The 25,057-nt window shown below is 44.9% G+C and overlaps 1 protein-coding gene across 1 annotated transcript in view; it reads left to right on the top strand.

The window, feature by feature from the left end:
* LOC140735260 (mitochondrial Rho GTPase 2-like) overlaps window positions 1-25,057 on the top strand; it is a 44,798-nt gene that overhangs the window by 10,533 nt on the left and 9,208 nt on the right. The window contains exons 6-14 of the mRNA XM_073060113.1: window positions 6,627-6,679; window positions 11,983-12,091; window positions 13,024-13,125; window positions 14,410-14,508; window positions 17,147-17,255; window positions 18,192-18,312; window positions 20,256-20,340; window positions 20,432-20,577; window positions 23,276-23,376. Coding sequence (XP_072916214.1) covers window positions 6,627-6,679; window positions 11,983-12,091; window positions 13,024-13,125; window positions 14,410-14,508; window positions 17,147-17,255; window positions 18,192-18,312; window positions 20,256-20,340; window positions 20,432-20,577; window positions 23,276-23,376 — 925 coding nt within the window. The remainder of the gene's footprint in view (window positions 1-6,626; window positions 6,680-11,982; window positions 12,092-13,023; window positions 13,126-14,409; window positions 14,509-17,146; window positions 17,256-18,191; window positions 18,313-20,255; window positions 20,341-20,431; window positions 20,578-23,275; window positions 23,377-25,057) is intronic.

Below are 25,057 nucleotides of genomic sequence, written 5' to 3'. Positions count from 1 at the left end.
TTGGGATGTAATGTTAAAATTGTACAAGGCATTGGTAAGGCCAAATTTGGAATATTGTGTACAGTTCTGGTCACCGAATTATAGGAAAGATATCAATAAATTAGAGAGAGTGCAGAGACGATTTACTAGGATGTTACCTGGGTTTCAGCACTTAAGTTACAGAGAAAGGTTGAACAAGTTAGGTCTCTATTCATTGGAGCGTAGAAGGTTGAGGGGGGATTTGATCGAGGTATTTAAAATGTTGAGAGGGATAGATAGAGTTGACGTGAATAGGCTGTTTCCATTGAGAGTAGGGGAGATTCAAACGAGAGGACATGATTTGAGAGTTAGGGGCAAAAGTTTAAGGGTAACACGAGGGGGTATTTCTTTACTCAGAGAGTGATAGCTGTGTGGAATGAGCTTCCTGTAGAAGTAGTAGAGGCCAGTTCAGTTGTGTCATTTAAGGTAAAATTGGATAGGTATATGGACAGGAAAGGAGTGGAGGGTTATGGGCTGAGTGCGGGTAGGTGGGACTAGGAGAGATTAAGAGTTCGGCACGGACTAGGAGGGCTGGAATGGCCTGTTTCCGTGCTGTGATTGTTATATGGTTATACCAGGTAAAGAACCAAAAAGTTATGTCACTTTATACAAAAACTAGCTCTGACTTAAAAAGATAACAGTACTCTGGTGATAACAGTTAAAATGGGCAGATTTGAGTGGTACATTTGCTGCAGAGAAACTAAGCTTCCAGAAAAATACAGTATCAGCTATACTAGTTACTGGAAAATTCACTAAACAGTTCACACGTATAGATAATTATAGAAAAGTACAAGCTAGCATTGGAAAGATTAAACTAAGAGGAAAGTAAAAAAGCAATGCATAAAATGCTGGAGGAACTCAGCAGGTCAGGCAGCGGCTATGGAAATGAATAAAGAAGTTAACGTTTTGGGTCGAGACCCTTCATCGGGACTGGAAGGGAAGGGGGAAGACAGGTGGTGGGCAGGGAAGGAGGCTAGCTAGAAGGTGATAGGTGAAGCCAAGTGGGTGAGAAAGGCAAAGGGTTGGAGAGGAAGGAATCTGAGAGGAGAGTGGACCATAGGAGAAAGGAAAGGAGGAGGGGATCCAGTGGGAAGTGATAGGCAGGTGAGAAGAGGGGGAATAGAAGTGGGGAGGGGTAGGGCAAAAGAATTTAATTGGAAGGAGAAGTTGGTATTCATACCATCCGGTTGGATTCTGGTTTTTATTCTGGCACCTTCCCCCGTCCATTTCAGACCTGATAAAGGGTCTTGGCCCGAAACATCAATTGTTCATTCTTTTCCATTGATGCTGCCTGACCTGATGAGTTCCTCCAACATTCTGTATGTGTTGCTTTGAGTTTCCAACATTTACAGACTTTCTCGTGTTTAAGAGAAAAGTAAGTTTTGAACTCTTCTCCAAGTTTCATCCTGAAAGATCAACATTTTCTCCACCCCTTTCCCCAACAGCTGCAAACTGACCTGCAGAGCTCCTCCAGCAGCTTGTTGATTCAATTCAGGGACATTTGTATTTCTCTTTTTTAACATTTGGCAAAAATCAAATATTTTTGATTAATCAGAAACACGTTCAGATACATCTGTAAAGCAAAACCTACCTAGCCATGGGTGGCATGGTGGCATAGTGGTCAGTGTAATGTTATTACAGTCCAGTAACCCCAGGTTCAATTGTACTATTGTCTGTAAGGAGTTTATATGTTCTCCCCATGACTGCAAGGGTTTCTACTGGGCGCTGCGCTTTCCTCCCATATTCCAGGGACAGATGGGTTAGGTTAGTAGGTTTATTGGTCCCATGGATGTAATTGGTATGGGCTCATTGGGTCGGAAAGACATGGTAGCGTAACGGCATGAAACAACCTCAGTGAAATGAGTACCAGTAACCACACGTGCACCTTCAGTTCTAGCTTCAAGAAATGTTCCCTCTGTCAACTAGATCACCATGTAATGCCTCTGACTGTTCCATCCCACACACACAAATGTAATTCCATTCTGGTCTGTTTAAGCATGAGGAAAGCCAGGAGATTCTTAAAGCAAAGTTAATAAAATATAAAATTTGACATCATGGTGTTTTTTAATAAAAGTTGTACTTTTACACCAAATAAGCCTCTAGAGTATTTTCTAGCTTTAAATGATCAAAACTACAAAAGTCAAATCTTTAATTACAAACAAAACCACAAAACATGTGATTGGAAAGTCTATAAGACATAGGAGCAGAATTAGGCCATTTAGCCCATAGAGTCTTACTACACTGAGTAAGGTTCTTATTGAATAGCCACACATTAAAGTGGCAAGTTAAAGTTCAACTTTAATTGTCATTCGATAATACACAAATACCCATGAATACAGCTAAATGAAACAGCATTACTCTGGGGCCAAGGTACAAAACACAGTACCAACAGCACAAAGCACATTTAGCACATATAAGATATCAGTAAAATACAGTACAAGTGCCTGAGTCCTTGAATGTTGCAATGGTCTGCAGCTGAACAGAATGCGATTTGTCTTCTGCCGAGCGAACATTGGGGGGGCTGCAGTGACTCCATGATGGATGCCGTACCAAACCACCTCCGGCACTCCAATGGAGTGTCTGATTGACGCCTCCCCCCGGCGGCTGCAAACAGGTGACACCGTGACTTGAATCCTCGTCCTCGCTGCGACTGAGGCCACGCAGCTCCCCCACTGTTCACCAATAAACTGCATTCCAGACCACAGGAGCTTGCTATTTGTTGCAGTTTCAGTCTTTGGAGTGGGGGAAAGGGCAGGATACGTTGTCGTTCCCACGATTCCAAATATGCGTAGGTGCAATGCAAAGGTTAACTGCAGCAGCAAGGCAGGCACAGAGCATAGAGACACAATATTTTAAACATAAAGTTTACAAGAAAAAACACAATTTGAACAAAAATAATTCATTGTAGTACAAAGTGCTACTATACTGAGGGTTAAGTCAGTTGGCTCGGCAGCAGAATGTTTAAATGGGAAGCAGTTGTTGTTGAATCTGGGGGTTTTGGACTTTGGACTTCAGACTTCTGTACATCGTTCTCATTGGTAGATGTGAGAAGATGGCAGGCCCAAAGGGTGGGGATCTTTGATAGCTTTTGTCTTCTTGAGCCAAAGGGGAATGACTTCTTTGATCACACTAAGAGTTAGCACAGGCACGATGGGGCAAGTGACTCCTCTGGCCAATTGGGCAGGCAGTCATCCTCGCTGTATTACAGAGGGAGTGCTTTGCTAAAAGAGGTGCCAGCTTTCCAATTAAACCTGTCGCTGTTGAGTGTGTACTCTAGATCAGAGGACTCCCTGCTTATTGGTATTGGTTAGGAACCCCTGCTTTAAATAGTAGAAAGGGACGTGCTCGTGATGTTTTAAGCAAAGTCCACTACCGTCTGAAGCTTCTTACATTCTGGCTTCACGCTTGTTGCAGGTCACATGTCTCCCTTCTACAACAGGTGCAGCTCTTGATCTGAGAGTCTGTATGTATACAAGTGCAACTGAAACCTGGTGCAGCTGCCTTGGCACCTTTGTGTATGTTTACATGTGGCATGGGGAAGTTGTTGAACGTTGCCAAACATTTAGTAGCTAAGCGATTACAGAGTTGGACCTGGATACTTGAGATAAATGCTTTGTATGTAGATGATATTGTGCAGATATGTATTTAGTTTTTAACTTAAATTCTTGTCCGGGGAGCCTGAAAGGTTTATCCATTGCAGAGGCCTATTTTAGACTGTAATTTAAACCTATGTTACTGGTCAGCTCTGTATCAGTTTCTGTCTGGGTCGTAATACAGAAACATCTCCATAAATGGAGATTGCTATGGCGACGAGGATGGTTTCAGTCCTGCAGCCAGTTTTTAGGGATTTTTTGTATTTTAACTTCATTGCTCTAACCTCAAGGTAATGCTTATCTTTCCACAAGTTGTCACACCTACTGCTGTCTTGCCCCCTCTTTCACTAGTGTCCTACTGTTCATAAACTGTGTGGTTCACAATTGAAAGGAAAAAGATTAATTTTATTTGTTACGTGTACATCAAAACATACAGTGAAATGCATCGTTTGCATCAATGATCAACACAGTCCAACGATGTACTGAGGGGGGGATCTTGTTGAAAGCTTTCGAATGTTGAAAGGCCTAGACAGGGTAGATATGGAAAGGATGTTTCCCATGGTGGGGGAGTCTAGAACAAGAGGGCAGAGCCTCAGAATAGAGGGGGATCCATTTAAAACAGAGATAGAGAAATTTCTTTGGTCGTAGGGTGAAGAATTTGTGGAATTTGTTATTGCAGGCAGCTGTGGAGGCCAGGTCATTGGGTGTATTTAAGGCAGAGCTTGATAGGTTCTTGATTGGAAGATATCAAAAGTTACCGGGAGAGCCCCGGGGAATGGGATTGAGGAGGGGAAAATAAGCCATGATTGAATGGTGGAGCAGACTTGACAGGCCAAATGGCCTAATTCTGCTCCTTTGTCTTATGGTCTTACGTGCTGAGGGCAGCCCACAAGTGTCACCATAGTTGTGGCGCCAACATAGCATGTTCACAACTGACTAACCCGTACGAGTTTGGAATGAGGGAGGAAATCTACACAATCATGGGGAGAACGTACAAACTCCTTACTGAATGCAGCAGAAGTTGACCCTCAATCTTACAGATGGCGCTGTAATAAAGTTACGGTAACTGCTGTGCTGCCCTGATGCTCTGCCTCATTAGAACAGGGCTTTGTTTTCCCACAACATCAAACACATTAGCTTCACTTGCCCTGGTGTTTCTGGCCTGCGTTCCAAAGGCTCATTGTGCAATACTCGTGTTTCTGAGAGGGAAGGAATGAGTTTGAATCCTATTCCAGCGACCTGAGGCTTCCAGTGTATTCATGCACTCATACAGCTGCTGTAACACTCTAGAGCAGGGGGTTTCCATGGACCCCAACCATTAACTGAGGGGTCTGTGGACCCCAGGTTAGGAACCCTTGCTCTAGGCCTTAGAAGAATGAGAGGGCGTCCGATTAAAGCTTACAAAATTGTGATGGAGTTCAGCAAACTGGATGCAAGGAGGTCAGTTCTCCTGGCTGGACTGTCTAGAACGGGATCACAGTCTCAGGGTACAGGGCAAGATATATAGGACTGAGATGAGAAATTTCTTCATTCAGAAGTTGGTAAACCTGTGGAATTTATATCACAGAGGACTGTGGATGGTAGGTCACAAAGAGAAGAAGGGAGATTAGTTTCCAGGTGGAAAAGGCATAGCGGATATGGGGGGCTTTTGGGGATGTGATACTGAGATGGATGACTAACTGAGATAGTATTGCATAGTGGAGCAGGCATGAAGGGCTGAATGGCCTATCACTGATTTTGGGTGGATGTAAAATATGCTGTTATGCTGATCGGAAGTAAAATAAGTTCCACTAGTGCCCTCTGACCATAAGACATAGGAGCAGGTTTTGGCCTGCTCATCGAGTTCTCTGCTATTCCATCATGGCTGATTTATAATCCCTCTCAACCCCATTCTCCTGCCTTATTCCTGTAACCTCTGATGCCATTACCATTCAAGAATCTATCAACCTCTGCTTAACTATACTCAATGACTTGCCCTCCACAGATTCACCACTCTGGCTGAAGAAATCCCTCCTCATCTGTTCTAAAGGGATGTCCCTCTATTCTGAGGCTGTGCCCTCTGGTTCTGGACTCCCCGAGGCTTTGTTTTGGTAAAGTTAGGAGGATGGCCAACTGATGTTGGTCACAGTGCTGTGTGTGGGAGGAAGACTTGTATTCCTGTAGCACCTTTCACATCCAAAGTGCTTAGCAGCCAGTGAAGTTCCTTGGAAGTGCATTTGCTGTTGTGATGTCATTCATGCACAGCAAGCTCCCACAGGCAGCACTCTCCAGGTTATACTTCTAGTGATGTGAGACCTGGATTCATTTGAGAGCTGTGTCCTCTCTTCCATAATAGTGCCCTGTGATCTCTCCCAAGTCACGTTCCTGGAGTCTGAGGTTCTAACACCCCCAATGACGTGTGCTGCATTGAAGTCCGGTCATTTGTGTGTTGGCAAGAGAAACAAAATGGACAGGAGAGATTCTGCAGATGCTGGAAATCCGAGCATCACAATCTTACACAAAATGCTGGAGAAACTCAGCAGCATCCATGGAGAGGAATAATCAGTCGATGTTTTGGGTAGAGACCTTTCATCAGGACTGGAAAGGAAGGGGGCAGAAACCAGAGTAAGAAGTTGGGGAGAGGGGAAGGAGTAAAAGCGAAAAGGTGATAGATGAGAGCAGGTATGGGGGAGGAGGGGTTGAAGTGAGAAGCTGGGAGGGGTTACGTGGAAGACGCAAAGGGATGAAGGAGGAATCTGATTGGAGAGGATATTGAACCATGAGAAAGGTCCTTGGTAGTGCAACAGACCCTACAGCTCTCTGTGTCTGCCAGCCAGTGACCACCTCTTCACAATACTTGGCTCAGTGATTCTCTGTCTTGATGTTTCATAGATGTTGTGAGAGTACTTTTCTCCACCATCCCCTTGTGCAAAGTTTTAACATGTACACTTTGTTGGTGAACAAGAGAGTAAAACACTCTCTCACTCAGATTGTTGGGGAAGAGTCTCACACTATTTTATTGTTGCCTCTTTCCAGATCCGAAGTAAGTGGATTCCTTTGGTGAACGGAAGTTCTGAAAGTGGTAACAGGTATGTTCTAGACTGGCACTTGACTGCTTCCACCCACCCATTCACTGCGGTGCTCGTACTCTGCTGGTTGCAGGAGCAGCAGCACCGACTCATTATATCCCAGAATCTGCTGTGCCATCCAGCATTTCCCCTGTATGTCATTCCCCTTCCCTCCTCTTCCTCAAAACACAAATGTTTGACTTATAATTGTCCTTCCTCATATCCTAGACAACTGTTAGTCAGTCAGATTTCACTCCTGTGAAGCCCTTTAGATTTAGATTTATTAATTTTAAAACACATGTACATTGAAACATACAGTGAAATAACACACACACAAAATGCTGGAGGAACTTGGCAGGACAGGCAGCATCATGGAAAAGAGTAAACAGTCGATGTTTCGGGCCGGGACTCTCCCTTCAGGACTGAGAAGGTAGGGAGAAGATGCCAGAATAAAAAGGTGGGGGGGGGGGGAAGGATAAAGCTAACTAGAAGGTGATAAGTGAAGCCAAGTGGGTAGGATCAGTTAAGGGCTGCAGAAGAAAGAATCTGATAGGAGAGGAGAGTGGGACCATAGAAAAAAGGGAAGGAGGATGGGACCCAGTGGGAAGTAATGTAGACAGGTCTCATAACCTATGTTCCCTCTAAGCTGTGCGTGCACACACATGCTTTTCAACCAGCGCACAAAGGAAATTAATATGCACACAAAAGGTTAGTTACCTAAAATATTGTAGAATTTAATAATTATACTTATTGAAAATAATCTTTTAGCTAAATGTTTCTGTTAACTAGTTAGTCGGTTTCTCAAATACCACAATGCACGTCACTAATTTACATCACCTCACCCTTCCTGCTCCGGTTTGTACAGCTGCATCACGGCGGCAGCCATCTTTGGCGGATAGTGTTCATATCATAAAGTTTACAAAGATCTGTTTCAAATCCTGTAGATAGCTTACTAAGTTTTTATTGAAAAAGGTATTGATTCATTAAGTCGAATTCATTTCGAAGAAAGGTTTCCTGAAGATGAGGGACAAGTATGGTCAGCTTTTGATTTCTCTGCAATTGCAGATTGTGACTTCACATTTGGCAATGAACAAGTTAATGCCTTATGTCTAAAATATCATGATTTTCTAGCTGAAAATACTGTAATAGTTAGACAGTTTAATGATTTCAAATTTTCCATGCAAGAAAAAATTAAATCCAAACTGATTTCAAACTTTGCTCAAATGGTGGCATTTGTACTTCAAAATGAACGGTTTTGCGACCTTGCACAGTTGATGGACATTGGGAGAACCTTTCTTGTGTCAAGAGCGGACTGTGAGTGAGGTTTTAGCCTAATGAATCAACTCAAAGACAAGCTGAGGAACCGTTTAGGTGAATGTCTTTTGGATACATTAATGAGAATCAAAAGCTATCAATTGGATGGAAACACGAGGAAATCTGCAGATGCTGGAAATTCAAACAACAACACACACGAAATGCTGGTAGAACACAGCAGGCTAGGCAGCCTCTATAGGGAGAAGTGTTGTTGACGTTTCGGGCCGAGACCCTTCGTCAAGACTAACCGAAAGGAAAGATAGTAAGAGATTTGAAAGTAGTTGGGGGAGGGGGAAATGCAAAATGATAGAAGACCAGAGGGGTGGAATGAAGCTAAGAGCTGGAAAGGTGATTGGCGAAAGTGATACAGAGCTGGAGAAGGGAAAGGATCATGGGACGGGAGGCCTCAGGAGAAAGAAAGGTGGGGGGGGGGAGCACCAGAGGGAGATGGAGAACAGGCAAACAACTAATATGTCAGGGATGGGGTAAGAAGGGGAGGAGGGCCATAACGGAAGTTAGAGAAGTCAGTGTTCATGCCATCAGGTTGGAGGCTACCCAGCCGGTATATAAGGTGTTGTTCCTCCAACCTGAGTTTGGATTCATTTTGACAATAGAGGAGGCCATGGATAGACATATCAGAATGGGAATGGGACGTGGAATTAAAATGTGTGGCCACTGGGAGATCCTGCTTTTTCTGGTGGACCGAGCGTAGGTGTTCCACGAAACGGTCTCCCAGTCTACGTCGGGTCTCACCAATATATAAAAGGCCACACCGGGAGCACCGGACACAGTATACCACACCAGCCGACTCACAGGTGAAGTGTCGCCTCACCTGGAAGGACTGTCTGGGGCCCTGAATGGTGGTGAGGGAGGAAGTGTAAGGGCAGGTGTAGCACTTGTTCTGTTTACAAGGATAAGTGCCAGGAGGGAGATCGGTGGGAAGGGATGGGGGGGACGAGTGGACAAGGGAGTCGCGTAGGGAGCGATCCCTGCGAAAAGCAGAAAGGGGGGGGAGGGAAAAATGTGTTTGGTAGTGGGATCCCATTGGAGGTGGCGGAAGTTACGGAGAATTATATGTTGGACCTGGAGGCTGGTGGGGTGGTAGGTAAGGACAAGGGGAACCTAATCCCGAGTGGGGTGGCGGGTGGATGGGGTAAGGGCAGATGTGCGGGAAATGGGAGAGATGCGTTTGAGAGCAGAGTTGATGGTGGACGAAGGGAAGCCCCTTTGTTTAAAAAAGGAAGACATCTCCTTCGTCCTGGAAAGAAAAGCCTCATCCTGAGAGCGGATGCGGCGGAGACGGAGGAATTGTGAGAAGGGGATAGCCTTCTACTGATATCTACTATAAGCCTACAGACTCTCACAGCTACCTGGACTATTCCTCTTCCCACCCTGTCTCTTGCCTTAAATATGTATGTTATTTTGTGGTAATTCTGTGCAGTATTATGTCATATAGTTTGTAAACCTACGTAAACTGTGCCACATACGCATTCAGTGCGCACATACTTTTGTCACAGGAAAAAGGTTTGCACAACTTGAGATTTTTGTGCACAGTGACTACTATTAGAGGGAACATTGCTCATAACTGTAGTGGAGACCATAACTGAAACTCTGGTCACAATAGACGATACCGGCAGATTTGGAGGTGAAATGTTGCCTCACCTGGAAGGACTGTTTGGGGTCCTGAATGGAGGTGAAGGAAGTGGTGTATCGGCAGGTGTAGCACTTTGGCCATTTGCTGGGATAGGTATCGGCAGGGAGGTTAATGGGGATGGAAGAATGGACAAGGGAATTGCGGAGGTGGGGGAGGTAGAGATGCATTTAGTAGCAGGAAGTTATGGAGGATAATGTGTTGGATGTGGAGGCTGATGGATATGGTAGGTAAAGACGGGACTCATCACTATTGCGACAGCAGGAAGATGGAGTGAGTGCAGATGTATGGGAAGCAGAGTAGATGCAAGTAAGGACAGCTTTAATAGTAGAGGGAGGGAAACCCTGTTCTTCGAAGGACGAGGACACCACTGAAGTCCTGGAATGGAAATCTGTGACCTGGGGATAGATGCAGTGGAGGTGAAGAAACAGAGAGAGGGGAATAGCATTTTCACAGGAGATGGGGTACGAAGGGGTATAGTTGAGATAACTGTGGGAATCAATAAGTTTGTAAAAGATGTCGGGTGACAGTTTGTCTCGAGAGATGGAGGCAGATCAAGAGAGTGGGGGGGGGGGGGGTGTCAAAGATGGACCGAGTGCAGGTTGAAATTTAAGGCAGACTTGATGAAATGGAAGAGTTCAGCATGCGTGCATGCAGCAGTGCCAATGCAGATGTCAGTGTAGTGGAGGGAGAGTTGGGGAGTATAACTGGGGAAGGCTTCGAACATGGACTGTTCTACATCTCCATTGAAAAGGCAGGCATAGCTGGGGGCAATGTGAGTGCCCATGGCTGCCCCTTGAGTTTGGAGAAAGTGGGAGGAGCTGCAGGAAAAATCATCGAGGGTGAGGACCGGTTTTGCCAGGCGGAGGAGGGTGCTGCTGGAGGGGGATCGGTTGGTTCTTTTGTTACGAAAGAAGCAGAAGGCTTTGAAGCCGCCTTGATAGGGGACAGAAGTGTATATGGACTGGACATCCATGGTGAAGATGAAGTGGTCCGGGCCAGGGAATTGGAAGTTACTGAATAGATCCAAAGCATGAGGAGTGTTGTGGTTGTAGGTGGGAAGGGACTGAACCAAAGGGGATAGAATGGAATTGAGATATGAGGACACAGGTTCAGTAGGGCAGGAGCAGGCAGAGACAATAGGCCTACCCAGATATTCTGGCTTGTGGACTTTGGATAGGAGTTAGAAGTGAGCAGTGCAGGGTAAAGGAACTATAAGTCGTTTGCATTAACAGCTAACACAATCTAAGGAAATTCAGGGACAGCTCGCGAGTGTAGCAAATGCTCCAGAACAACAACAAAACAAACCCCTTTCCCTCCCTCTCTCCTCCCTACACCACAACCCCAGGCCAGGCCGCTTTCAGGCTTCTGACCTCCAGACTTACTGATTTAGAGGTTTCAAGTTCCAGGCTTACTGATCACAGGCCTCTGACCTGAACAATCCCAGGATTTGCTGACTTTGAAACTCCAAACCCAGGACTTGCCGGCCTTGGGGTTTACTAGCCTTCATCCTTGGTGCCCCACAGACCTTGGAACTCTATCTTCAGGGATCGCTGGCCTCTAACATCAGAGCACACCATGTCTGACCTCTGACTCCTTCCTCTAACTGTGCATTTACTGCCCCTGACCTTTCACTCCCCTCATCCCTGTCCCTTCCCCTAACCTGTCCCTAACTTCCCTCGCTGTCCCCAGAAACCATCTCTACAAACCAAAAAATAAACTAGGTCTTGAGCCACAAACCTTTGGCCATAAATTGTTGTTAATACTTTAGTGATAGAATGTAAAAACCACAGAAAGGAATACCAGGCTCTCTCTCTCTCCCCCCACCTCCCCCATTTGTGACACTTACCAGGAGAGTTGTAGACAAAGGACCCAAAGCATTGTTGAGGATCCCTACCACCCATCCCACAATCTCTTTGACCCACTACGGTCAGGAAGGAGGTACAGGAGCATCAGGACTAGGACTGTCAGACTGGGTAACAGCTTCTTCCCTCAGGCTGTGAGACTAATGAATAACCTGTCACCACCAGGGTCGCGTCACTGGGACTGTGGGTTGTTTACTGTTTACCTGTGTGGCGCACTATATGCATTTTGAATTGTAATTTATTAACTTATTTGTGGTAATATTTTGTTTTATGCACTGTGTGTGGTATGTTTTGTGGGTGCACCGTGGTCTGGAGGAATGCTGTTTGGTTTTGTTGTATACAGTACATGTACAGTCTGTTTACAATTAACTTGAACTTGGTGTGTCCAAAATGCTTAGAGTGTAGACCTCTGTTTTAGTATTTCGGCTAATTCTTGTATTTCAGGTTGTGATTGTATTTTTTGTTGTCTGTGTCATCGTGTATGTTTCTCCTAGAATTCCAGTGATCCTGGTGGGTAATAAGTCAGACCTCCAGGGAACCAGCTCCATGGAAATGATCCTTCCCATCATGAACCAGTTCACTGAGATTGAGACTTGTGTGGAGGTGAGAGCTGTGATAAGGTTTGACTGGAGTGTCAGAATTCTGTGTTAATCAGATGTGGTGGGGCTGCAGGGATGCAAAGAACTTTTAAATATTTCTTCAATAATGTGTACCTCTGGCAAGGCTGCCTCAGATCTTCCCAGGAATGAAAGGGTTAATATATGAGGTGTGTTTGATGGCTCTAAGCCTGTATTCGCTATTCGCTGCAGTTCAGAAGAATGAGGGAGAATCTCATTGAAACCTAAGGAATATTGAAAAGCCTAGATTGAGTGGATGTGGAGAGGATGTTTCTTATAGTTGGAGAGTCAAGGGCCAGAGGGCATAACCTCAGAATAAAAGGACATCTCCTTAGAAGTAGATGAGTTGTAATATCTCTAGCCAGAGGGTAGTGAATCTGTTGGAATTCATTGCCACAGACAGCTGTGGAGGCCAAGTCATGGGATATACAGTATTTAAAGTGGACATTGACAGCCAGGGTGTCAAAGTTATGGAGAGAAGGCAGAAGAATTGGGTTGAGAGGGATAATAAATCAGCTATCAGAATGGTGGAGCAGACTCGAAGGGCTGAATGGCCTAATTCTGCTCCTATGTCTTGTGGGTTGTCTTAAGAAAATTTTGAGTGGCTGTATGACACACAAGGGGGCATTTAATAGTCAATGTGTTACGGGAGTGTACACAGGTCCAGAGCTAATTTCTACACACTTACTACTCTATGTAAAATATAAACCTACTTTCCTCCAATCACTTTAAAATTCTGCCCCTTATAGAGTCATATAACACAGATACAGTTCAACGGGAATGTCTATCCTCCATTTACCTCTAAACATTACCTATCCCCATACCTATCCAACTGTCTTTGAAAAGTTGCTCTTGCCCTTCCTGTGTGCACTGTCTGCTTCATCAAGTCTCTCGACTTGCTGCTTTATATTTTGCCAGTGTTCGGCTAAGAGCTTGAAGAATATTTCCGAGCTGTTCTTCTACGCACAGAAGGCTGTCCTGCACCCAACAGCCCCACTGTACAGCCCAGAGGATAAACAGGTAAGGGACCGCTGCTTTCTGCTGGATACTAGCACTGTGAAGGAAAGCAGTGCCAGCATTCAGCTGGCTTTTAAAACAAACAAACAAATAAATAGATGTTTCCTTACTTATCTATCCAGCCACCCAACCTACATGGCAACAGGCCCTGCGGCAGGATGAGCCCTTGCTGTCCAATTAACCCATATGACCAGTTAACGTGGTCATGGGGAGAATGTGCAATCTCCTTATAGACAGCAGCAGAATTGAATCTCGATTGCTAGTGCTGTGTTTTACTAACTCTTATGATATGCTTTTGTCTTTCAACTGAAGTGCAACCCAAGAGTAATAAACAGAAGTAAATAACATTAAGTTGAAAATTTTAGTCACCCAACCAAATTCATCTACAGACACCCCACCTATCAAGAAGTGTCTAACGCGTATATCGGAACATAAGGCAGAGAAGCTGAGTTAGGACACTTTGCCATCGATTCTGCTCCGCCATTCAATTATGGCTGATTTATCAACCCTCTCACCTCGCTCTCTTGCCCTCTCTCGATTTTTGTAACCCTGACTAATCAAGAACCTATCAACCTCTGCTTTCAATATATCCAATGAGTTGGCCTCCACAGCTGTTTGTGGCAATGAATTCCACAGATTAACTACCCTCTGCCTAAAGAAATACCTCTTCAATTCTGACCTAAAGGGACATCTCTCTATTCTGAAGCTATGCTCTCCACCATCAAAATCATCCTGCAGTCATGACTTGGTGGGTAGTGTGATGGCTGAGAACTGAGCTCAGAGTCAGAGGTGCTGTGAATTCTACCATACACATGAGTACAGACAAACAAATCAGTGTTCCTCACAGAGAACACAGGGACATTTGAGACAGCAGTAAAATACAGTCACACAAAAAATAATTCTCAGAAAGAAGCAATAGACATCTGCTTATCCCTCACTCAACATCTTGAAAGTATCTGTACGATACCACGTGCCTTTTTGCGAGAGCTTCCTCTGCACCAATTAGCTGCAGGCTTCCTCCCACATCCCAAAGACGTGCCTGTTAGGGTTAGTAAGTTGTGGGCATACTATGTTGGTGCTCGAAGCAATACAACACTTGTGGGCTGCTTCCAGCACACTCTTGGACTGTGTTTGTCATTGACGCAAATAAAGCATTTCACTGTATGTTTCAACGTACAATACATGTGACAGATAAAGCTAATTAAGTCTTTAAAACAGAGCTTTTCACTGTTGCTTTGGATGTGTGGCAATAACTGTTTCTGACTGACCATACTATGTATGTTTTAGTTGAAACCTTCATGCATCCAAGCGCTGACCCGGATCTTCAACATCTCCGACCAGGACAATGACGGAATTCTTAGTGATACAGAGATGAACTTCTTTCAGGTAACTATTTCCTGTTTGGGATGCAGGGTCACTCAGAGCACACTCAATAGTTACTCCAGTGAAGGCAAAGGCAACAGAGCTAGTTAATAGAAACGCAGGACACCGCAGATGGTGGAGTCTGGAGCAACAGATAAAGTGCTGGAGGAACTCAGAAGGTCAGATTGCATCTGTGGTGGGAAATGAATAGTTGCATTTTCAGTTTGGGACCCATTCAAAAGACAGTCCTAATAGTTAAAATATTGATTCTGCAGACTTGCCAATATTAAAGTATCCATAAACAGATTAGATATGGCTAAGTGATTTCCCATGGTAGGGGAGTCTAGGACAAGAGGGCACGACTTCAGGATTGAAGGACATCCATTTAGAGCAGAGATGTGGAGAAATTACTTTAGTCAGAGGGAGGTAAATCTGTGGAATTTGTTGCTGCGAGTATCTGTGGAGGCCAAGTCATTGGGTGTATTTAAGGCAGAGATGGATAGGTTCTTGATTCGCCAGGGCATCAAAGAGTATGGGGAAAGGGCAGGGGAGTGGGGATGACTGGAAGAATTGGATCAGACTTGAATGGTAGAGCAGACTCGATGGGCCAAATGGCCCACCTGCTCCTATATTTTATGGTCTATGGTCATAACAACATATATATAGTAGCAAAATTTGGCCCATCGAATCTCCACTGCCATTCAGTCATGGCTGATTTATTATCCCTCTCAACCCCATTCTCCTGCTTTCTCCCTGTAATCTTTGATGCCCTGACTAATCAAGAACCTATCAACCTCCACTTTAATTACACCCAATGACTTGGCCTCCACAGCCATGTTTAACAATGAATTCCACAGATTCACCACAGTCTGGCTAAAAAAATTCCTCCTCATCTCTGTTCTAAAGGGTTATCTTTAGATAACCCTCTGGTACTAGGCTCTCTCACTATACAGGCCTTTCAATGATTGATAGGTTTCATGCTGCAAACATTTCAGTTACTGAGCCATGCAGATTATTCCCAAACACAAAGATGAGAAAATCTGCAGATGCTGGAAATTAGGTCCTGATGAAGGGTCTCAGCCCAAAACGTCCACTGTTTACTCTTTTCTGTAGCTGCTGCCTGGCCTACTGAGTTCCTCCAGCAGTTTGTGTGTGTTGCTTAGATTCCCAAGCACTTCCCACTTTGGGCAAAATTCTACATGATATTGTTTTCCATTCCAGCTTTGCATGTGATTCATCTCTCTGTTATTTCTATTTACCTAAGGAAGGTTCACTGTGTTCATGTACAATGCAGCTCAGGGTTGGGTTATTCAGCAAACCTGGCCGTGGTGGAACTTACACTTCACAAGGAAATCACCCTGGCCTCTTTTCTCCATCCCACGTGTACATTCTTCAACCCTTCCCCATTTGCCTCTCCAGTCTCATCTGCAAAGGTTTCATAAAACAATGACAGTATAGGCCCTTTGGGCAGCATTGTTGTGACAACCTTTTAACCTACTCCAAGGTCAATCTAGCTCATCCCTTCCACATAATCCCCCATTTTTCTATCATCCAGGTGCATATCTTAAATGTCCTAATGTATCTGCCTCTGCCCCCACCCCGGCAGCGTGTTTCACTCTGTGTAAAAAATACTTACCTCTGACTAGTGTTTTTTGCAATTTGACATCACAACCTGTCTCTGCTATTTCAAATTAATTTGCTCTAAAAATCTGTATAACATTTATTACTCCCCAGCAGCTCCTGGAGATTCCTTCAAAAATGATTGGTAATTAGGCAGGAGGGGATGAGAATATTATGTGTTCAGTAGCAGGTTGTGATCTGGAGCCTACTACCTGAAAAGATGGGAATATGGCTAGTGAGGAATTAGAAAAATAACTTAAAAAAATTAGAGCTGCAGGAAAAAGCAAAGGATTGATATTAATTGGAGATTAAACTCGAGCTTTATCACTTGGGAGTCTCTGCCAGTATAGAATCTCCAGATTTATTATCAGTGAGTTATATAATAATGTGAAATTGGTTGTTTTGAGGCAGCAGTGCAGTGCAAAGATATAACAATTACTATAAATTAGGAAGTCATGCTTTAAGAAAAGGATTAATGAAGTAGTGCTTATGGCAGAAGGGAAGAAGCTGTTCCTAAATCATTGAGTGTGGGTCTTCAGACTCCATTGCCTCCTCCCCAATGATAGTAATGGAAAGAGAACATTCCTGGGAGCTGAAGGTCCTTAGTATGGATGCTGCCGACTAGAATTGCATCCTGACGATGCCCTTGATGGTAGAGAGGACTGTGCTCATGATGAAGCTACCTTTGGAGCCTCCATTTCACACTGTGATGCAGGAAGTCAGAATGTTCTCCACTGTGCATCTGTAGAAATTTACTGGAGTCTTTGGTGACAAATCTCCTCAAATCCTAACAAAGTAGAGCTGTTGGCATGCTTTTTTTGTGATTGTGTCAATGTGTTGGGACCAGAATCGATCCTCCGAGTTGTTGAACTTGAAGCGAGAGTGTAGGTTGGACCAAGCGCTGCGTGTACATGAGCTGCTGGAAAGGCTGTACAAGTACGTGCAAGTGCCCCAGACTGGGGCAATCCATTCAGTGAGTACAGATTTTGGGAGGGGATTCACAGCCACTCCTCACTCTGTTCTTCCTATTTTTGTCACTCAGAAATACTGTTTCAGGAATCCACTGTCAGCACAGGCTTTAGAAGATGTTAAAACAGTAGTGTGGAAGAACACTACCGATGGGATCCTGGATGATGGACTGACTTTAAATGGTGAGTGATTTCTGCAGGTGCTGGAAATCCAGAGGAGTGGGAGAATTCAGCAGGTCAGACAACATGGTTGGCTCAGTAACGTAGCAGTTAGTGCAACGCTTTACAGTGCCAGCAATGTACAGTTCAGTTCCCACCACTGTCTGGTCTCCTCGTGACCATGTGGGTTTCCTCCAGGTGCTCTGGTTTCCTCCCACGTTCCAAAAACATACTGTACGGGCTAGGGTTAGTTAGTTGTTGGCATGCTATGTTGGCCCCAAAAACATGGCAGCACTACCCCCTACCCCCTTGGTGGGGTTGGTCATTGACACAAATGACGGATTTCACTATGTTTTGAAGTACGGTAGATATGACATATAAAGCTGATATTTTATCTCCAGAGGAGAATGGATAGTTGCTGTTTCAGATCAAGACCTTTCAACAGGACTGAAGAGAGAGGGGAGAAAGCTGGCATTAAAAGGTGAGGGAGGGAAAGAGTTAAGGTAAGAGCTGGCAGGCAATTGGTGAACGCAGTGTGGGGATAATAGACAGGTGAGGGAGAGGTGGAATGCTCCATCCCTCTCCCGACCTTTTCATACTGGCTCTCTCCTCTCTTTCCTTCCAGTCCTAATAAGGAGTCCATAAGACACTGCAGTAGAATTAGGCCATTCAACCCATTGAGTCTAAACGTCATTCGATCATGGCTGATTTATTAACCCTCTCAACCACCTTCTCTCTGTAACCTTTGCCACCCTTACTAATCAAGAACCTATCAAACTCCATTTTAAGTATACCCAGTAGTCTTGATCTGAAGCAACGACTGTCCATTTCCCTCCAGTTGATGCTGCCTGACGCACTGAATTCCTCCAGCTCCTTTGTGTGTGTCTCTTGGATTTTCAACTTCCCGAGGTTGGAGCGTTATACACTGGGTCATTCTGACATGAGCTTTCCCTCTCGCAGGTTTCCTCTTCCTGAACACATTGTTCATCCAGCGTGGAAGACACGAGACCACCTGGACTGTCCTTCGCAAGTTTGGCTATGATGACAACTTGGAACTGACAGACGACTATCTCCATCCACCGTAAGTATCAGAAAGCAATGGCAGCTGAGGGTACACTCAACAATTGCATTCCTGGGTCTGTTGCTCTTCGAAATCAAGATAGAGGGAGGGTCATGGACAGGTACAGATGCTGGGCTGGGAGTTGGAGACTGGAGACCATAAGACATGAGCAGAATTAAGCCATTCGGTCCATTGAGTCTGCTCCACCGTTCAATCGAGGATAATTTATTATCCATGTCAACCCCATCCTAATTCCTTCCGCAATCTCCTTGCTTCCTCAACACTACCTGCCCTCTGTCTATCTTTGTATCTTCTGCAGAATTGGGCACAGAGCCATTAATTTTGTTAACCAAATCATTGACTTATAGTATGAAAAGAAGCAGTCCCAACACCAACTCGTATGGAACACTACTAGTCACTGTCAGTGAACTAGACAAGACCTCATTATTCCTGCTCTTTGCCTCCTACCAGTCAGCTAATCTTCTATCTATGCTATAGTCTTTAGTGTAATACCATGGGCTTTTATCTTCTTAAGCAGCCTTGCATGTGGCTCCTTGTCAGAGGCCTGAAATGTCACAAGGTGAGAAGCACTCGTGCTTCATCGCTGTCCAGCCTGGTTTCCAATCCCAAGTGGAGCTGATGGAACCTCTGTGTAGCAACACAAAACCACTCGGGGAGGGAACTGTTGCTCTTTTCTTGCTGACTGTGTTGTACTTGTATAAAACTCTAGTTAGGCTGCACCTGTAGAATTGCATTCAGTTGTGGTCACCCCATTATGGGAAGGTGCAGAAGAGATTTACCAGCATGTTGCCTGGATTAGGGGGCATGTGTTATGAGACCATAGGGTATTGTGGAATTAAGCCATTCGGTCCAAGTCTGCTCTGCTTATTCCACCAGGGCTGATTTATTATCCCTCTCAATCTCATTCTCCTGCCTTCTCCCAGTTAACTTTGACTTCCTTACTAATCAAGAACCTAACAACCTTCCACTTAAATGTACCCAATGCTTGGTCTCCACAGTCATCAGTGCAAATAAATTAACTGCATCTGAAAGCTTGTGTTGTTTTCTCTGTAGTGGCAGAGGCTAAGGGGAGGCTTATGGAGGTTTACAGAGGCTAAGGGGAGGCTTATGGAGGTTTACAGAGGCTAAGGGGAGGCTTACGGAGGTTTACAGAGGCTAAGGGGAGGCTTACGGAGGTTTACAGAGGCTAAGGGGAGGCTTACGGAGGTTTATAAGAGGCGTAGATAAACAGTTGGTGTTTCTTCCCCAGGGTTGATGTGTCTGATATGACAGGGCATATACTTAAAGTGAGTGGGGGTAATTTCAAAGACGATGTTCAGGGCATGTTCTTATGTAAAGAGTGGTGGGTACCTGGAATGTGGTGGTAGTGGAAGCACATGTGATATGTAGTGTAGCAGTTAGCTCAATGCCATTACAGCTCAGGGTGTCAGAGTTCAATTCCAGCGTCCTTTGTAAGGAGTCTTTGTACGTCCTTCCTATGAATGCGTGGGTTTCCTCCGGTGCTCCGGTTTCCTTCCACTGTCCAAAGACGTATTGGTTAGTAGGTTAGTTAGTCGCTGTACACTGTCCTGTGATCAGGCTAAGATTAAATATGAGGGCTGTTGGGTTGAGCTGGAAGGGCCTGTTCCACGCTATGTTTCTAAATACGGAAGTATGATAGAGGTGTTTAAGAAACTCTTAGCTAAGAGAATGCAAAAGGAATGGAAGCACGTGAACATTGTGCAGGCAGAAAGGATTAGTTGGGCATTCGGTTACTAATGTAATTAACTCAGCACAACATCTTGGCAAAGGGGCCTGTTTCTGTGCTGTTCTGCCCTCTGGAAATGAACACAAAGAGGAAGAACTGTATCCCGGGAGCCTGTTTAACTCTGGCCCAACAGCCTTAAGGGTATGAAAATAAAACCCATAGCATGTTGAGTGACCCAGTTGACTGTCCCTTGCAGACTCCGGGTTCCCTACGAGAGCACAACGGAGCTGAATCAGCGAACCTACCTGTTCCTCCAGCGCATCTTTGAGAAGTACGATGTAGTAAGTAGCTATGCTCGGGATCTGTGTGGGCTGGGGTGAGATGTACAGCCACTGATGCGTCCTGTCTGACCTGACTTTTCCTTGTGCTCAGGATAATGATGGTGTCCTCTCTCCCATTGAGCTGAAGAATTTATTCAGTGTGTTCCCTTACTTCCCCTGGGGCCCTGAGGCCTTCAACACGGTGTGCACAGATGAGAGGGGCTGGATCACCCTTCATGGCTACCTCTGCCACTGGACGTAAGTCTTTGTCTGGAACTGCATGTGTCTGGCCTCTGTGTTTATAGAGCATTCTGAGAACTTGGGTGAAATTGGTGAGATTAAAGATGAGCTTTATTTATCACATGTACACACAGCGAAATGAGTCATTTGTGTCGACAGCTGACAAAGTCCAAGGATGTGCTGGGGGCAACCTGCAAGTGTTGGCATGTTTCTGGCACCAGCACAGCATGCTCACAACGTACTCAACCCAATTGGACTGTGGGAGGAAACTGGAATACCTGGGGGAAACCCACACAGTCACAGGGAGAACGTACGGACTCCTTCCAGACAGTGGTGGGAATTGAACTCCAATCACTGGTGCTGTAAAGTGTTACACTGTCGTGCTGCCCAGCTCGAGGAGTAAAGCAGGCAAAGTTGGGAGTGGTGGATCTGAAGTAATGCGATGGATCACTGATTACAGAGGGCTGCTGAACTGGGTTTTGTCAGGCCTGTCTCAAAGGGTCTCGTCCTCCCCCTTGGCTTCAGCAACACCTCCTAAAACTTAGAGACTGAATCGGGAGCAACGTTTCCAGTGTGGGACTTAAATAAGACAGTTTAAATCGAGATCCCGCCTACTGACACAGGAAAAGATTCTGTGAGGTTATTTCGGGAATTTTCCCAAGTGTCCTGGCATTAAGGTATTTATTGAGCTACAGCATGGAGTAGGCCCTCGGAGCCATGCAGCCTGGAGATGGTGGCTGAAGAAGAAGGAATCTGTTAGGAGTGGACCATGGAAGAAAGGGACAGAGGAGGGGAACCAATCACTCAGCATTCAGGATGAGGCAGCAAAGTGGGTCATTCATCGGCTTTGTGGGAGGAGCCGGAGAGTGGTCGTAAATGATTGTCCCTCTGACTGGAGGCCCGTAGGGATCAGTGCTGGGTCCATTGTTGTTTGTCATCTATATCAATGATCTGGATGATAATGTGGTTAATTGGATCAGCAGATTTGCAGATGACACCAAGATTAGGGGTGTAGTGGACTAATCTTGGGAAGACTGTTAAAGCTTGCAGTGGGATCTGGACCAGCTGGAAAATGGCAGATGGAATTTAATGCAGGCAAATGTTAAGGTATACACAAGGAAATCTGCAGATGCTGGAAATTCAAGCAACACACACAAAATGCTGGTGGAACGCAGCAGGCCAGGCAGCATCTATAGGAAGAAGCACTATCGACGTTTTGGGCTGAGCCCCTTCGTCAGTGTTAAAGTATTGCACTTTGGAAGAACAAACCATGGTAGGACTTACAAAATGAGTGGTAGAGCACTGAGGAGTGTGGTAGAGCAGAGGGAGCAAGGAATACGGACTCACAATTCCTTGAAAGTGGCGTCAGAGGTAGATAAGGTCGTAAAGAAATCTTCGGGTACATTGGTCTTCGTAGCTTAATGTGTTGAATACAGTAGTTGGGATGTTATATTGAAGTTGTATAAGACATTGGTGAGTCCTAATTTGGAAATTTGAGTGCAGTTTGGGTCACCTACTTATAGAGAAGATGTCAGTAAGGTTGAAAGAGAGCAGAGAAAATTTACAAGGATATTGCCGGGACTTGAGGACCTGAGTTATAGGGAAAGGTTGAATAGGTTAGATTTTATATTTGGAGAAGGGGTTCTTTTTTATGCCGTGGACCCTTACCACTAACAGAGGGGTTTATGGACCCTAGGTTTGGAACCCCTGTCCTAGAATGTAGAAGAATGAGAGGGGATTTGATGGAGGTCTACAAAATTATGGAGGGGTGTAGATAGGGTAAATACAAGCAGGCTTTTTCCACTGAAGTTGGGTGAGACTAGAACCAGAGGTCATGGGTTAAGGGTGAAAGGTGAAATAGTTAAGAAGAACCTGACAGGAAACCTCTTCACTCAGAAGGTGGTGAGAGTGTGAAACAAGCTACTATTGGAAGTGGTGCATGTGAGCATGAATTTAATATTAAGAGAAGTTTGGATAGGTTTACAGAGTTTTAGATAGGAGGGCTATGGAGAGCTATGGTCCAAATGCAGTTTCTGGGCCTAGGCAGATTAATAGTTGGATGTGGACTAGACAGGCTGAAGGGCCCTTTTCTGTGCTGTAGTGTTCTCTGACTCTGACCAGAGCCAGGTGATGGATAGGTGAGGAGAAGAGAAGGGTGAGAGGAGAATCAGAAATGGGAATGGAAGAAGAGGGAAGGGGGGTGGTGGTGGGAGGCATTACCAGAAGTTAGAGAAATTGATGTTCATGCTATTAGATTGGAGGCTACCCAGATGGAATATGAGGTGTTGTTCCTCCAACCTGAATTTGGTCTTATTGTGGCAGTAGGGAAGGCCATGGACTGACATGTCGGAATGGGGAATGGGAAGTCGGATTGAAACGGATAACAACTGGAAGATCCCACCTTCTGTGATGGAAGGAATGAAGGTGCTTAACCCTTTTCCTTTCCAATCCTGATTATGGGCTTTGGCCTGTAAGTTCTTCCATCATTTTGTATGTTGCTCAAATTTCCAGCAGCTGCAGAATCTCTTGTCTTTATCATTTGCTGTGAACTGTTTTGTGGATTCTGTAGCAATGCATGTCTTTCCTAATAATGCCAGTCAGTGGTGTGGGTGCCATAAATCAACTCTCTCTTCTCTAAGGCCCTTGATGTGAAACAGTGGGCGTTTATCTGCATTTACTAAGAAGGGCTTGCGTTTCTCTGAATTTTCCCTGCTAGGTTCACGGCCTATCTGGATGTCCATCGTTGTATTGAGTACCTGGGGTACCTGGGCTACACTACCATTATGGAGGAAGAATCCCAAACTGCAGCCATCACAGGTAGAGATAGCACTAGGTTGCAGCCTCAATGGTGAGCACGCTGTGGGGTGCCAGGGAGTCCTCATTTGGAGGGGCGGGGGGGGGGGGGTGGTGGAGGAGGAAAAACAGAACTCTTGTCTAGATGTTTTCAGAATGCTGGGCTGAGGAGGGATGGGACTGACAGTCACCAAGGTCAAAGGCAAGTTCATTCTCATCTGCTCAAGTGCACGTGTGCAATGGAAAACCTACTTGTCATGTTAGTGCCTTGAAGTGTGAATAAAGGGTAGTCCAGTAGTGCTTTTCACAACCTTGAGTGGCTAGTATAAAAGTGAGTTAAAGTTTATTGTCCTTCAACTGTATACGTGTGTATCAGCAAGCAAAACAATGTTCCTCTGACCAAGATGCACAACACAGTACATATAACTCACACACATCACAATGGCAGATAGAAGTGGTGTCAGGAAGTTCTTCAGATAAAGAGCAGTATGATTCAGAGCTCCCTCTACACAGTGGCTGTGAGCAGGGGGTCAGCTGAGAAGTTTCAAAGCCCAAAATCTTGTTTTGCTATTGGTTTATTATTGTCAAATGTACCAAGATACATTGAAAAGCTTGTGTTGCATTCTGTGCATGCAGGTTAGATCATTAGAAAGTGCATTGAAGGAGAAAAAGGTAAAAACAAAAATAATGCAGAATAAGGTGTAACATCTACCAAAACAGTGCAGTGTAGGCAAACTCTAAAGTGCGAGCTCATACTGAGATAGATTGTGAGGCCAACAGTCCGATAACAGTGGGATAGAAGCTGTCCTTGAGCCTAGGGGTATGTACTTTCTGACTTTCTTATATTCTACCCAATAGGACGGGGAGGGGGATGGGAGAGAATGTCAGGGTTGGAGTTTCAAGAGTCAGGGAGGTAGAGGTAATGTACACTGAGTGACCTGTACACCTGCTCATTAATACAAATATCTAAGCAGCCAATCGTGGCAGCAACTCAATGCATAAAAGCATGCAGACACGGTCGAGAGGTTTAGTTGTTCAGATCAAACATCAGAGTGGGGAAGAAACATGACCTAAATGACTTTTAAAGTGGCTTTGATTGTTGGTGCCAGAAGGGGTGTTTGAGTATCTTAGAAACATGCTCATCTAGGATTTTCACGCACAACAGTCACTAAAGTTTACAGAAAATGGTGTGAAAATTTTAAAAAAGCATTCAGTGAGCTGCAGTTCTGTAGGTGAAAATGCCTTGTTGATGACAGAGAGCAGACGAGAATGTTCAGACAGGTTCTAGCTGACAGGAAGGTAACAGTAACTCTAACCGTGCGTTAGAACAGTGGTGTACAGAAGAGCATCTCTGAACACAGCGTATCGATCTTGAAGTGGATGGGTTACAGCAGCAGAAGATCAGAAGCATATGCTCAGTGGCCACTTTATTAGGTACAGGAAGTAGTGGTGTGTATTAGGTATCAAGTGTAGAAGTCAACCATGATCATTAATAGCAGCCAGGCAAGAGAGCTGAATGGCCTTATGTTGAGTCAGGCTGTGGCTCTGATGCACTGAGTTGCTCAGTAGCTGCATTGAAAGGCAAGAAGACCAGTTGAGGTGATTCTGAATTTCATCAGGACTGGAGTGAAATATAATCTCCCTCACTCCAGCTCCTTCCCTACACATCTTCCACCCTCCGCACCACTGCCATCATCTCTGGCCT

Source organism: Hemitrygon akajei, chromosome 11 (assembly GCF_048418815.1).
Source record: "Hemitrygon akajei chromosome 11, sHemAka1.3, whole genome shotgun sequence".
Classification (NCBI taxonomy): domain Eukaryota; kingdom Metazoa; phylum Chordata; class Chondrichthyes; order Myliobatiformes; family Dasyatidae; genus Hemitrygon; species Hemitrygon akajei.
Note: the sequence above shows the minus strand (reverse complement) of the source record. Positions and strands in the feature narration are given on the sequence as shown.